Source organism: Pithys albifrons, chromosome 6 (assembly GCF_047495875.1).
Source record: "Pithys albifrons albifrons isolate INPA30051 chromosome 6, PitAlb_v1, whole genome shotgun sequence".
NCBI classification, from domain to species: Eukaryota; Metazoa; Chordata; class Aves; order Passeriformes; family Thamnophilidae; genus Pithys; species Pithys albifrons.
In genome coordinates this window covers 17,540,672-17,556,845 of record NC_092463.1, presented here as the reverse complement: position 1 = coordinate 17,556,845, position 16,174 = coordinate 17,540,672, and the positions used below count along the sequence as shown (strand labels likewise).

Sequence of the window (16,174 nt, the reverse complement as noted above, 5' to 3'; positions counted from 1 at the left end):
TGTCCAATTCTGAGTATCTTCAAGGATGTGACATCCCCACTATCTCTTTGGCAAGTGGATGTATCTTACATGTGTATCTGCAACACTGTTCCCTTCCATTACACAAGTAATACATGATCATGCTCTTGTTCCCCTGCACTTTGCCTGTCACATTACTGGCAGCAGCACAGAGCAGGGAATCCCTCCTCAGATGCTTTGCTATGATGTCTAGCAAAACCAAAGCCCTGCTCCAGACTGGGCCATTGTGATCTTTGAATTTTTTTCCTTGCACTTGAAATGACACCTGCTTGCTACTTTAAAATGATGATATTTGACCTGTAATTGCTGTATATTAAATGGATAATAGCTCAGTTTTGGTAATAGAACCCAATTAAAGGATTTGATGCTATAAAATGTGAATCAAAGCTTGAGATGAATACTACCTATATTTCAAGACCTGAAAACAAAGATTCTTAAAGTCCTCCAAGCAAAGAGAAGCAACTTTGGAGTAATACTGCACATTGCAGACTGACCTGCTGCAACAGTGAATTGTGGTGAATTATCTGATGGGGAGGAGTTTATCAGTTCCACACAATACAGTAAAAACATGGAATGATCCATGACCTGCCAAATAAAGAGGAGTACCTCTGGCCAAAGCATCTCTTCCTTCTGCCAGCATCTACCACTAATGAATTTTCCATTATTTTTTACATGGGAACAAATAGAAGTGATAAATAAAATGGTTTCTAGCAAGCTGAGCCTGAATTGATAAACTGTGGAAAAATCTATCACACAGATAACATGAAAGCAGATGAAAACAGAAAGTTAAAGCTGAGCATCTCAGGCAAAAATCCTTATGTAAAAAAACCCCAAACAATAGACCACGAAAACCAAAAAACACCCTCCCCTCCACGCACAAACCCCTCTCCCTCAAAAAGCAAACAAAAAACCCAAACAAAAGCAAACAAAAAAAAATCACCCCAGCTTTCTGAAACTTTCTTTGAAGTGTTTTGGGGTTTTTTATTTACTTTTGAGTTAACCCTCCTGGTATTTATACTTGAGAGCTTTTTGCTGTATTCTGAAAGCTGCTTCAAGCATTGCTACTGGACTCCAAATAAATCCTACACCTCAACAGCTTCCATTCCTCATCTTAGCCCAGTTCCATTCAGTGCAGCAGCTCTGCACGCTGCACAAAGTCAGAGATTTTGCGTCTTCAGAGATTCAGACTGTCTAAACCAAACAACTAATTTAAGCCCAGCTGGAATATTCCTATTGTAATGGACGACAGCTGAGGACAGCACAGACAAGTTGCATCCAGGAGTGGAAGTATTTTCCTCTTGAAAGATCTGCCCCTGCCACAGCTGCTTTAAAGCCATTTGGAGTACATGCAGAGCAATGTGAAAAGGTCTGTTATGAAGCAGGACCTATGTTTCATCAGTCCCAAAATACCACTTTCAGACCAACAGTTCCTGGGGAATCAACACAGTCAGACTTCCCCGAGTAAATGGGAGCTCACTGCTTCAAGTTAGTTCAAGCTGATTAAGTAATTTTTCCTTTTCTGTTTTAGTTTTCTACTCTTAGAAACTAAGATACTAATAGGATTAACTGGCAAGTGCTAAGATGAATTACTTAATATTGAAAAAATACTACAGTCTTCTGGGATTGTAACAAGATACAAATACTGGATAACCATTTCATGTCAAAGCTACATTTAGCTAAGAAGTTTTCAGCCTGACAGAGATACACAATTTGTTTCCTGGACAATGAATTGAAATATTCATTGCCATTTCAGGCATTACTGAATGATGGCCCGTTTCTGGACTTTTCGGACGTCAGCAGTAAGGGCTACTTTCCATAACAGCACTCTGACTGCAGGAGATAAAAGAGTGTTTATTCTCTTTTCACAGGGGAGGAAAACAATGACAAAAGCAGGAAGGCAGCAGTAAACGCAGAAATCTGGAGGTGGTGATAAAGGGTAGGGAGAATGGAGAAAGTTGTTCAAATAAATCCATTCTGGTCAAAATCAGGCAGGTGACAACCATGTGCACGTGACATTGAATTGAACTGAGAATCATAATTTTAAAATTAAGCAATTAAAGAAAATTTTTGTTTCATTAGGTGTGAAAAAAATTATTTGAAATACAGAACACAAACTGAAGCATTGCAAACCTTCAGAACACAATTCTGAGCTTTTTTCCTCAGTGCACTACACAACCCTTAAAAAGAAGAAAGGACACTGTGTTTGTTCAAAGCATTGCTGCTGCACTCTGTGGAGCACACCTGATTAATACTGACATGTTAATGCCTCCCTCTTGACATCAGAGCAGTCAGAGCCAGCCAAATAGCAAGCCAGTATAACCTCTGGCTTGAAGAAAATTCCAGTCAGTGACAAACAGTAACAAATAGCACTTGAGATCTTCAAATGAGCTTTGCTCAACAGAATACAGCGAATGACTGGATGGATTTAAACATTACCTCCATGAAAAATAATTGAGTTGCACAAGGAACTAAGGACAATTTTAACAGCACTTCTCTTTGAAAGAACTAGTTTTTTCATTTGGCTGATTTAATTAATAAACCCCCAACATTTTAGAAGGGGCAGAAAGAGCAGTGAGCACGAACACAAACATGCTGCCCCCTGCAGCCAGCTCTCTGTTAGAATAGCTCACATATTGGGTAATGCAAAAGTATGACCCAATCAGTTCCATTCTCAAGTTTGGCAAGTAGAATATAGCTAAACAATTTCACATTTACTCGTGGATCAAGTCCCCAACATTTGGTGTTACACTGTCTTAAGCATTTCATTAATAAGGCAAAAGCCTCCCCCCAAACCCTCCCATTTATGGTTATCATTTTGCTGGCAAACAGATCTCTTACATCACTCTTAGCTGCTCCAATTTTCACATCATTGCCAAGACCTCCTGCTTTTTATTTTAGTAAATCTCTTGAAACAGGAGTAAATTAGTGAAGACCTTAAAGACAACAGCAAAATTAATAAGACCTTGTTTCTTGAGAAAATTGTAATTTTGGAAAAATGCAGTATTTTAACAGCTGATGCCAGACAATAAAAAGTGACTCCATTCAGTTAATAAATTAGACTTTTGCAGAGAGAATGTCTTCATGGTCGCATTAACAGAATGTGGAGTCTGCATGAGACACAAATGCAAGAGTCTTTATGCAGAAACTCCAAAGCACAGTACAGGCTGAAAGTCACAGGAGGAAGGACTACAGTTCTGAAGCCACAAACACAACCTTTCTGGTCTTTATTCACACATTTCTTCAGTAATTTAGATTAATACGGTTGCTTCTGTGTAGAAAGACTATATCATATTCTGGAACAAGTATTTAGACACACCTATGGCCAAAATGAAAAATAGTAATGCTTCAAAATTTAAATTTTCATCTTTCTTACCTGAGCGATGTAACATCATTAAAAGGATAGATTATAAAAGAAGAAAACTTACCTATTTCCAATGCCACTGTTAATACAAATTTATACAAACATTTTATTCAGCTTTTGGTTTTCTCTGGACAACTACAAAGACTATCTCTAATCAAATATTCAGATTTCCAATCAGTTAGCACCAGGAAATTTTACTGAGTATAAGACATAATTCCAAAATTTTAATCAAAATCAAAAAAATCCTTCAAAACTTGAGTGCAGGTTCAACTCTTTCAAGTGAATCTGCTTGGAGGAGCAGGGCTGTAGAAATATGCTATGTGCTAGAACTCATGTCATCCTTAAATCTTATTTGGTTTTTATTGCATTTTATACATGAAGTTATTATGACCTATACTTGGTATTTTCCCCTCTAAGAAGAAATTCACCAGTGCTTATTAAATAAATCTAAGCTCTAAGGTATCTTTTATGTGGAAACAGTAGCATTCTATATTACTTTCTAAGCATTGCTAGAAAGCTAAATCAAATAATTTGAAAATATTAAATTAATCACAGAAAAGGTTTTAACACAAAACTTTTGTTCCTAAACCAACTGTCAGCTTAGAATTGTGAATACAAATATTTAACATTAGTGTTTCAGTTTCAGCTGGCACCTCCACAATGCTGTTCCTATAGCTGAAATAAATAGGTAGATATACACAGAGTGTTAGGATGTACAGATACTCATCTATACACACAGGCAAGAGTAAACACTGCAAATTTTCTCCTTAAAACACTTTTTGCAATAGTCAAAAGATCAGCAAGGATATAGAATCTTGTGCTTTTCCCCTACATGAAATTACATAGACAAGTATTTTTATAGCATATGTCTTTCATGTTTGTATTTAAGCAGGATAAATCTCTCAGAATCTGCTTAAAACAGTATCTTAGTACAGAAAAGGTCTAGAATAGCAGAGAAAGCTTTTAGAAACAAAATTTAAAATTATAAGCATCCTTAGAAAGGACTGGCTAATCCAATGAAATGAACAGTTACCTTCCAGCTTGGACTCAAACAGAAAAGTTCACAAAAAGGAAGGCTCAATTGGAAGCTCAATAATTTTCATCTGTTAACATGGCTCTTACCAGAGCTCATTTCTCAGTTATTCTAAAGAGCACTGCATGTTTACACACTATTTATTCAAAGATGGGTTCAAAGGAGGGGCAAAAAGATACCCAGAAAAACATAAGCTTTCATTTTCACTGAGTTGCACTGCTTTGGGTTGACTGTTTGCTCCTTCAGGAAAAGGAACCTTTTGGCATTTGTCAGCAGGCTGAAATATCTTGAAATGCTGAAAAGGCGAAACAAAAAACTTCTGCTGAACTGCCTGCCTATCTGATCTTTTGTCTCCTATGTTTGCCTCAGGGATGCACAAGAAATGTCTCTGAATAATTCATAAGCACCTAGGCAGAAACCAGCCTCTACTTCTGAACAAAAAGACTGGGTAAGAAGCTGATTTCAGCTGCTCTATTCTGCTCTATCTGGAAGAAAATTGGATTCGAAGAGAGAAAGTAATTTTCCTAACAGAGTAAGCACAGAATATATGCATGTATGTATCTATGAAGTACACCAACAAACATACATTTATGCAGGGGAAGGCACCTTTGTACTTAAAGCTACACATTCATTTGAGGGCAAGACTGGTTCTCGACCTTTCAAAACTCCAAGAAACCACATAGCATGAAGGTAATGAATAAACATGTAGAATGTAGAAACCAGCTCTTCTCTGTGCTGGTGCAGCCTCACCTCAAGTCCCATGTGCAGTTTGGGGCACCACAACACAAGAAAGATATTAAGCTATTGGACAGCATCCAAAGGAGAGGTGGTGAAGGACCTTAAGGGGAAGCCCTGTGAGGAGTGGCTGAGGTCACTCGGTCTGTTCAGCTGGAGAAGAGGAGACTGAGGGGAGACCACATTGCAGTTACAACTTCCTCGTGAGGGGAAGAGCAGGGGCAGGCACAGATCTCTTTTCTGTGGTGACCTGTGACAGAACCCAGGGAATGGCCTGAAGTTGTGTCAGGGGAGGTTTAGTTGGATATTAGAAAAAGATTCTTTCCCCAGAGGGTGGTTGGGCAATGGAACATCCTGATCCCCAGGGAAGTGGTCACAGCACCAAGCCTGACAGAGTTCAAGTGTTTGGATGGTACTCTCGGGCACATGGTGTGACTGTTGGGGATGGTCCTGTGCAGGGCCGGGAGTTGGACTCAATGATCCTTATAGGTCCTTTCCAGCTCAGGATATTCTATGATTTTATGAATTCAGCTTTTAGTTTTGAACAACAGAATGACTGGTCTGCCCTCTAGATTAAAGTATCAAACTCTTCTCTTACCAGAAGCCACCTTTATTTCTCAATGGCCCTGAATATTAGACGGATGCAAATGACTTCTTTTTCTGTAATCTGTATTAGGACTGAATTGGTCTTATTGCCTGCAGATCCTTTTTATGTCCCAACACACAAATGACAGAATAAATGCCAGAAAAGACTGTTCCCAAAGCATTTTGTTAACAGCAATATAGATCCAAAATTTGTAAGCTCAGCGTTACCTACGCCAAGTCAAGATTTCACCGTACAGTATCATCAGCTGAGACGACAGAACTTCTGAAGGTGGACTCAAGACTTACCAGCCTCTGCATGCTTTTCACATGGGTAGGACTAATAGATAAGGCCTCTTCATACCAGCGTTTGGCTTCATCGATATTGCCACGAAGCTCAGACACCTGACCTCTCATGTAGAGGACATAGTGGGACATTGGAAAGAGATTGGCTGCTTCCTGGGTACACGCCGTGGCTTCAGCAGGCTTCCCAATCCCTATGTAGACTTCAGCTGGGGAAGGAATGTGAGGGCCAATTAATGATTCTTGCTTTATCACACCATGATTAGATGTTATCACATGTGCTCTATTTATAAATATTTTCACACTGAATAAAGGCTATTTTCTTTAAAAAACTTTGCATCCTAAGAGAACTTGATACGTATGTAATTATTTTATCTGAATTATTCTTTTAGGAAAGCTGTATTTCTAGATATAATAGGAGTTGCAGTCTCTAAATGGCTGTTTTAAACTCCAGAATTCTCTTTATAGATTTTTATTTATAACTTCAGTTTGCGATTTTTTCATTTTAGTTTTATTTTTAAGATGTGAGCATGCCAGTATTCCAGTACTACTTAAAAACAGTTGAGTAGCCTGACATACACTTGTGTAAATCAAATTGACTGTAGGGGCAAAAATGTTTCATTCGGCAAGCAATTAACAACCAACAATAGAACAAGTATTTGCCTTCAGTACCTCTTATGACATTCTTCAACATTGCTATTTCACTACCTGTTGGATTATCCTAATCTCTTGATGAAAGAGTAGAAGAGAGGGAAAAAAGCTATTAAAAGTTCTGCATTGGGTAATCTTTCCCTTTATGTTGGCACAGACTCAATAAAATGGAGCTTCAAGGTAACTGTATAACTGCATTCTACTGTATCACACTGTACAAGAGTTGTATGGACTAAGGTTTAAATCAAGCTGCTGCATCAAAACAGCCAAGTGATCTATCACTGCCCAAGACATGCTTCTCACTGCACTGCAGAGGCCACCCATCTTGGTTTAAAGGCTCTCAGATCAGGACTCACACTACAGCAGTGGATTTGGGATGATGCCTAAAACTCTAAATGAGACTGATGTTTTCATGCCTTTAAAGGAGCTTTTTTCTGAGATAATTGCATCAAACAGACTTGATAGCAGTCAACTTCAGTACAGCAGAGTGCATAAACTGTAACTTACAGGTGATGAATACTGCCATGAATACTCATAATTATTTTCATCAAAATGAATTTATAACAATGACTAACAAAACATGGACTTTCAGTAGCAGTAGGTAATTAAGCACAGCTTAAAGGTCTTTTCCAATTTCTATTGTTTTTAACCAATTTTTGTATGGTTGCAGGTGTAAATTATTTTCTTCCTCTAAGACATAATTCTATTGGTGGAAGAACTGATCTTTTTTACCAGAGGAACATTATTTTGCTTCTTAGTTGACTCAGTGATTTCACAGAACTGATCCTACCAAACATAAATAGTACGTCCATGTGGATGTATTGACTAATCACTATATTTTTAGAAACCACTGAAATGTATTTGATGGAAAAAGTTTCATCCACATGAAAAACTAATATATGACATTGCAGATCCAGCCATGCTTTTTCCCCCCCTAACCCTAAAAGAACCATCTCACCTAGTAAGAGATGGTACTGTATAACTAAAGAATAGCAAGAATCTTTTTGTGGAAGATAATGAACAGATAAAATTTTGAAATCAAAATTAAATTTTGGAGGAAATAAATTTTTGTAGGATTTCACTTTTACTAAATGTTAGTAGACTTCAAAGAGCAAGTGGTAGCCACCATTTGCGAGCTGGACATGAAGCAGAAAACATGAATTTTACTGAGAGGCATTTTTTAGTGTTTTTTTTAAAAACCCTACAATATTTTTGAAAAGCTTTGGGTACTTTCATTCTTGAATGCTTTTCTAAAAGCTACATGGTCAATATTACTATGTGAGAAACAAGATTTTAGTGAGTACAAAATACACTACATTATTTAAATGCTATCCATTTAAGCTCTACTGGTCTCTTCTCCAGCTTCACCAGATTTGAAACGTAAGTTTTAAATACAAAATTCCAAACTGCTTGGTGAAAAGACAAGTTCAGAAATATATAATTCACAGAGACTGTAAGAAGCACTATGTAAAGCTAGTTAAAAGATAATTATCTAATTATTAATTAATAAGATAATTATTAGCTAATAATATTCAGAAACCAAAAATTACTTCAGTAGGTGATTATCTGCTGTCACAACAATTCTAGACTGGAAAATAAAGTTGTCTGTTTTAACAGGACTTCTGTATTCCTTGAGAAGAAACAATTATGGCAGTAATAGCTTTTAACACTAGGCTGCAATACTGCTTACAAATTCACCTTCTGTAATGTAAGAGATACTAAATGTTGCTGTCCTGCTTATGAACTGCAGCAGGGAAATCTGACAGTTATTAACACACTTTCCTGAAAGTATTAAATTTAAACAAAAGAATTCCTTATTGTTTAAAGTTATTACAGAATTATTTTGAAAAAAACTCCTCCTTTCCTCTACCAGATGTTATGCCATTCCCACAGAACATACAGCAGCCTTTTTGGAAAACTGTGTATGAACAAATGACTAGAAAGTGGAACTTGTAGCTAGGTGTTAAGCAGGAAAGCTCATTCAGGAAATTTCTGAATTCCAAGGAGAGCTGTTCATTCTAAGATAATGACTTCAAACTGAATAGAAATGTTAAAAACTGACATGGCAAATTCAAACAAATCAGATGTGGAAAACTGAAAAGTGCCACCAGACTTTGTAGGAACATCTCAGAGAGGAGCAGCAGCCTGAAAAGAAACCAGGTGCCAAGTCTGATGTACTCCTTCCAGTACCTCCATCCTGGGAATGCCAGGAATGCCTCCTGGTTCAAACACTTGCAATGCTTACATCTGCATTTTATTCAGGAATTGATCTATCTTCCAATCAAGCAGCACAGCAATAATGAGTTCAATCTTGATGCATTCCTCAAAGCACTATCACAGTCATTGATCACTTAGGGACAGCTCCGGTTTTTATCAGTCAGCTACTGGAGAGCGTACTAATTGCAAAAGTCACTTAGTTTCACATTTAAAATAAGCCTGATTTTCCCCCCTTACATGATATGTCCAAAAATGAAAGGCCGAAACAGTACATGAATAAAAACAAGACGAAAAATTAAAAGCCAGTTACTGTGTGTAAAATGAACTTCTATGCACTGAATGCCATGCTCCTTTACACTAATGACAGCTGAAATGACACTGAACATCCATAAGAACAAATGTTTTTCTATTTTTCTACACCATCTTTATTAGTTTAGGTAAATATCTTCCACGAAGTTTTGCATGTATTAGAACTTACTTATGTAACTTAATTTTTGTATTTTGAGATTTAAAGCCGATTAAAGATCACACACACACACAAAGAAGCAAAACACTGCACAGCCATACAGGGAGTCAAACAGTTAAATATGCCACAAGTCACAAAAAGGAAGCAATTTCCCAAAGGTAAATGCTGACTTTTATTTAAAGTATATGTGCTGTAGGGCATTAAGTAATTTTATCACTGTTTTCTATGCATGTAACTTAAATATACACTAATGAAGACACTTTCCAGAATATCTGTTTTGTATCCTGCTTCTGGGAAAAACCTTGATTCTTAATGTTCCTACAGTAAAAGCTCAGCACATTTACTGTAGCAGGACAAGCAGCTGAATAGCAGGATACCCAGAGACCCTGACAGGCAGTGGAAATCACCAGCACAGGTACCAGGAACAGGATCATTTCAAAATGGAGAGGAAAGAGACTGCAGGTTGCAGAACTTTCTCTGAAGGCAGACAGGGGCTCTCTTTAATCTTTTGGGGTTTTTGTTTTCATTGCTCCCCATACACAAACAGTCAGAGCACTCTTCATGCTGTGTTGTGTCCTTCCACTGGATCTTTAACCCTTCAGCTCATTGTCCAACACAGCTCTCTCCTACTTCCCACTCACACTTCCTTCTGCTGGCAATCAAGAATATGGCCTACAGACCATGTCTGCCATTTTTAAGCTATTTTTGAGAGTGGAAAGTCACCTGTGTAGTGGATTGCAGCATCTGACCACCAATGTGTACGCAATCTGTTTAAGTTTTGAACTAAAAGGGAATCAGAAAAGTGTGTCCAGACCTCTCTGTGGGCAAAACAGTAGCAGTCACTTGTATGAGGTGAAAAATCAGCAACAGGACATGACCAACAAAAATTACAAAAAGCCAAAGAAAAAACAAGCAGTTCAACAAGCTGCCATGGATGGCTGGGAAATTACCAGCATTATGGATGCTCAGAGTTACTGTAGATGCCACCTGTGACAGTTTATAAGCATTTAAAATCAATGATGCCATGATGCAGGGCAGGCAGCTACACTATGCCCAGCTGGACCTTGTGCTGTTCTAATCTATGTTGTTTTCAAGGAGCCTTTCCACCCCCAAATGAGATCACTATTATTAATCACTGTAATTGCTCTTTCTTTCCAATCTTCTGGGCTTTTCCTCTAAACTGCTAAGCCATTAATAACTGGGAGCCATTGCCCTACAATGACTTCCACACAATAAAGCTGTTAATGCAAAACAGGTAAATTAAAATGCTAAGACATAAAGCACTGTTTTGTTAAATACAAATATGAAGGAAAAAAATTGTACCACTGAAAAACACTCAGAGCAGACCAAAGCAGAACAAATGCTGGGTGATTTCTAAATTACACCTTTCTGATGCAAGTATCATTAAAAACAATTGCATGTTATACATTTTTAACTGTGTAAAAATATACCCGACCATCATTTTCTCATTAAAATTTTATGTAACTGTCACTTGTGATATTGCATTTAGCTTGAGGCTTGGAGCTGCATAACAATACTACATCCACTCAAGATGACTCCCCATTTAGACAAACAATCCTGGGTCTCTCAGATTTATGAAATCAAAAGGAAGAGAACGGAACGAGAGCTCATTATCACAGCTTCAAGAGATGGTTTGTTTAACTACTACTGGTTTTGTCCCCCCATATGCAGAATTATTTATTTTCAATTATAAGACTTTTGTACTTAAAGGAGCTCTATTCAACAATCTTACAAACATCTTTTTCCATTCAGTGGAATCAGGACACCTAAATTTAAAAATACTAATATACTCAAAGTACTTCAGAAACTAAATTCTTCACAGATAAAGGAGAGAGTGTTGCTTTTCTTCCATGGAATATATGACTATTGATAACAATTGCAATCTAAAACTCATAAATGATCTTACACACAGAACAACTTTAGTGTTCTCTTTATTTCTTCACTTGCTTTAGCGCCACACACACACAAAAAAATTCAGTTTGATAACAGGTTCTGAATGAAACAAACAGATTTTTGCAAGCCCTTACGGTAGCAAGAAAGGGGAGGGCAAAGAAAAAGAAATTTGACTTTCCCAATACCTGCATGAAGCCATATTTGAGCCAGAGTCATCCAAGGATGCAGGGGACCTTGTTTAGGGGCACTGCTTTGTAGAGATGAAGCAACCTCAGACAACGCTTGCTCCACTCTGGAAGCTGCTATTGATGTGGCATGGACTGAACCTGAATAAGTAATAAAAAAAAATTAGCATCATAGAAAGAATGAAGGCCATACATGTTGCATAAAATTTTAATAATACGAGGCTTTACCCCAAACTCTTTAAGATTTAATTTACATTTGCCATTTTGGAGAAGTTTTTTTCCAATGTCAGGTTAACCTTCCTTCTTATGAAAGCTTTTATAGTGGTCTAAAAGACTATATAAAAACACGAACATTGGTAATGATACCTGGTGCTTTTTTGGGTTGCTACTATCAATACTCTCTGTTAGCCTTGGCACCTCTTTTCTGGCAATGTGCTATCCAAACAAGGTTTGTGAGGGTATCACACACTGCAGTCTGCAGGCTGCTGCATGCACTTGGATGTTAGTATTTGCTGTCTTTCCACAGAGTGCAATTAGAGGACTATTTTAAGACTAATAACTGAGTAAAGAAAGAACTAAAGTACACATGACAATCACAACATACCCCATCTCAAATGCACAGTTAAACTGCACTGAAGGTATAACTTGACTAATCAAGAAGGCTGAGTTAAAATGCCTTGTGGCAAAAGAACATTCCCAAGACATACTAAGAATAAAAGCTTCTAAGACTAGAGAATATCTAATGGCTATTGTACTTCTGATAGCCAATTCTGCCAGCATATCTAGTAATGATTTTTTAAAAATCAAGACCACAAATATTTTAAGTGAAACCCCTTTTTGTCATCTAAGTCTCAACATATTTCTAATTGTTTTAAAATTACAAATTACAAAATCTCAGACTGACTAGGCCTGATTAATAAATAATGGCAGTTAAATATTCCGTACTGGATCAGATGAGAAATTGTCTAATCCCATCACTGTATTCATAATGGTTAACAATGGTAGATGCCACAAAAGAAAGACTTGAATCCAGTAAATGTTAAACTGCACACCAAAAGCTCATTCTCATCACTACAAGTTAAGAAATAAACAAAACCTTCACACTCAATATCATAGGAGTTGTAATAAGAAGAGATCTGCCACATAAAACATACAATCTTCAGTGTGACAAGATAAATTAGAAAACCAGAAAGCACCGAAATTCCTAGTACATAGATCAGTAGGAAGAGTGCATCACATTTCCTTTATCTGGCAGAAACAAGAAAAAAGCTGAACAGGACATAATTAGCATTTCATGCTGTTATGGAAAGGAATTGCCCTGAAGACCCAAAACAGTGCCTGGCAGTGGAGTTTGCTCTCCTTTACTGGCTGGTGAAACAACTCAAACTCCAGCCTGCACAGCTGAACATTCAATGAAGTTTTTGTATATCTTATTTTAAGGCTTAACTTCTGAAGAAATAAAAATGTCTAAGCAAGCAGCATGTAGAGTGTGTTCCAAGGAAAACACTAGCAAGGGTGCCATAAGTAACCAGTAGTGACCAGCACTCCTGTTCTTGTCCGACAGCCATTTCTGTACATGCACCTCACTGCAGACTGTCACTTGTCACCCTCCGGGGGACAAGTGAAAGGCTTCTTGTCTCTCCAGAACCATTTGCAAAGAAAAGGTGCAATTCACTGACACAAAGGAGATCATCTAATCCCTTCCTTCTGAAAAGCAAGTATGCAATTTAGTATTAACAGGGGCCTATACTTTCTGTTATTTACAGCAAGCACTCTGGCTGCTAGCCAAGTCACAAGTAATTTCATATAGAAAACGTGCTGTTAGATTGTAAGCCTCTAGTACTTAACCATTAAGCACATATGGCAATATATTATTAAAACTTTTTGTGCATCAATTTATTCATAAAAACCTCTATACTGTGATAAAATTCTTATGAGTTTCAGTGCCACCTGTATTAAAATTAAAACAGACCAGATACTGAGTGCTTCTACCCTGGATTTTATACTGATACAAAAAAATAGAAAATACTTTTAAAAATCTTTCCAGGATTTTTTTGAAACTGGTATTATTCAAATTGTTTATATCTCCTGTTTAGGAAAGAGGTAACCCTTAACATATTGCAGCAATTAGTTTGCTGAAGAAAACATACACATAGACAAAGTAATAGTCTTCTGGACTTTTGGAAACTCAGGCTGTAGATTATTCAACATAATCAACTAAATTTAAGCAGCCTCTAAACGATGTCCCAAATAAGTGTATTCTTGGGGTTAAAGTTCAAAGATCAATGTTAAGCAGCATAGAAAGAAACTCAGTGTAAACTTCTGCAGGGCTGTTTGGAAATCCCAGCCTTTGATATCCTTCACATTTCAGTCTTATTTAAAATGTAGCAAACTTAAGGATGTCACAAAACAGCAAAGACCATTGAGAATTGTGCCTTTTTTATTTGGTTTTGATTCTTTAAAAACCTTCCTTGCATTGGTTGTTAAGTGAGATATTGAGGACAGGGCTACAGTTCCCAAAAGGTGGAGGGATGGCCTCTAATAGAGCTTTGCCTGTCTAATCAGCACAGCCACTGAATACTTTATCATACACCTATATCTTTGCTATTACCCTTTTTCTTTATATTTTTTTTCTTGACGCTGTCCAATCAGGCAGCTTTGCAGTACATTGCATTCATGCTGATAGCTCTAGCACATAAACTCCTAAATACTTCTTTAGTATTGCCACAATTAGCTGTCATCAGACTCATTTCTGGTTCCTTCTCTTAAAACACATTTAGCAAACTTTCATTCTGCAGACAACTAAAAATCATTTAAAGATCTTCTGTACCATAAAGCTTTTTCCAGCCTTCAAATTCTGTTCAAGGTCTTTCTTACTAGAACTAACTTACCTGAATTCTTTATTCCTTGTTCTAACCCAGGATGTTCAGGTTCAGATCTTTATATTCACATTACAATTCTGAAACATACAGTAATTTCAGCCACAACTGGTAAAGATACCAAGCGGTTTGTGAGAAACTGAGGGTAAAGAGTCATCTTAAAGTCTGCTTGAGGCCTCACAGATCCTGCACAGCCAGTTACTTATTTGGTGGCTCCCTGATGGTTTTATTGTTAGCTCTGCTCTCTCTTCCCAGTCCAATCTGCACTTTGCTTTCACTGGTCTGAGTTCAGCAGTCACCAGCCAAATGCAAACTCATCCTCACTTCCAGTGTTACGATTCACTCTTGTAGCTTCCTTCAAATGCTCAGGTCAGAGTAGCAGTAATTTCTGATTTAAAATTTTCCCCTATCTCTGATGCACATAAATATCCTTCCTCTTCCTCAACAACTTCTTCCATACTTTCTGTTATAGCATGACACTTAAGAATCAGGACAAAATTCCCTACAAATACCCCAAGCAGCAAAAAGTGTTTGCTGGAAATAGAGAAGCATGAGGTGTGGAAAAGTAGTATATCCCCAAAAGAGACTCTGGCTACTCACTTCTATTTGTTTAGTTTTGTTCTGAAGCTTGTTTATACTAAAAAAGGGCTAAGTGTGAAACAGGGACTGTCTTTGCAAGATCTAGAACTCACAAATTACTTTAAATCACAGAATATTCTGAGTTGGAACGGACCCACAAGGATCATTGAATCCAACTCTTAACTGAATGGTCCATACAGGGATCCAGCCACGATGCTGGTGTCACTATCACCCTGCTCTAATCAGTGGAGCTAACTTACTGATTAACATCTGGAATCAATCACACTGCACATGGCAAAGTGCAACAGAAAGTCTTAACCATAACAAAATGTTCCTAAATCAAAACGGCATAACCTCCCATGCAGTTTTCCTATAGTGGCACTTGTTCAGAATTTAGTTTCTACTCACCATACTAATGTCCTGTCTGGTCTGCAGCAATCACGTTGCAGATTCCAAGTTTCAATTCTATGTCAAATAGAAAACCTACCAACAGCCCTGAACAAACACAATGTAACCAAGCAGTCAAGTCATCTCACAGAAACCTTTCTCTTCCAAGTCACACCTACAGTCCAACTTTTGTGAATAAAGTATTCAATTTACTCTCTTTTGGCTTTTCTTAAATGTTAGAAGAGAGTCTACATAAACCCATCCCTTAAGTACCATTTATACGTCATCCTAAGTAAATGAACTTCTTCAGTTCTTTTCTTGATCATTTCCCCATAAACTCTTCACAGTACAGCCTGATGGACATGAACTAATACGAGGACTCTTTCAGCACACCTAGATGGCATGTGAGCTTGGAGAAAAACAAAATCACTTTGCTGTGTACATCCAATTTTTCTTCTGAAAATGAGTAAAAGAATGGACTGTCATCCTTCATTGATCATGTTCAGATCAAGTGGCAAAAGCACTATGGCAGGATTTCTTTTTATGCCATAAAAGAGAATATTACTCAACAGTTTTACACTCATATTTTCAACATTTCAATATTAAGAAAAAAATGCTTTAACTGCAATGCTCATGCAGGAGAAAAGAGGAAAAACCCCAAGAGTTTCAACTTCACATGCACAAAAAGAGCTGGCAGTAAGAACATTAGTGCTGTGACATACAGAGAAGCCTATGCCAAGAAAAACAATTGCTTGATACAAAGAGGCAGTACCTTCTGCAGGACCAATACATCACCAAAGTAATGCATTTGGTAAGACATATTGCAGGTTTAGCCAAAATTAAATGTTTTTCCTTTAGAATCCT

General features: G+C 37.4%; 1 protein-coding gene across 2 annotated transcripts in view; it reads right to left on the bottom strand.

Annotated features, from left to right (window-relative positions):
- Positions 1-16,174, bottom strand: part of TTC7B (tetratricopeptide repeat domain 7B) — a 121,454-nt gene that overhangs the window by 21,717 nt on the left and 83,563 nt on the right. For both annotated transcript variants that reach the window (XM_071557676.1, XM_071557677.1), the window contains 2 exons: positions 11,466-11,606; positions 6,039-6,241 (listed from right to left, as the gene is read on the bottom strand). In XM_071557676.1, coding sequence (XP_071413777.1) covers positions 6,039-6,241; positions 11,466-11,606 — 344 coding nt within the window. The remainder of the gene's footprint in view (positions 1-6,038; positions 6,242-11,465; positions 11,607-16,174) is intronic.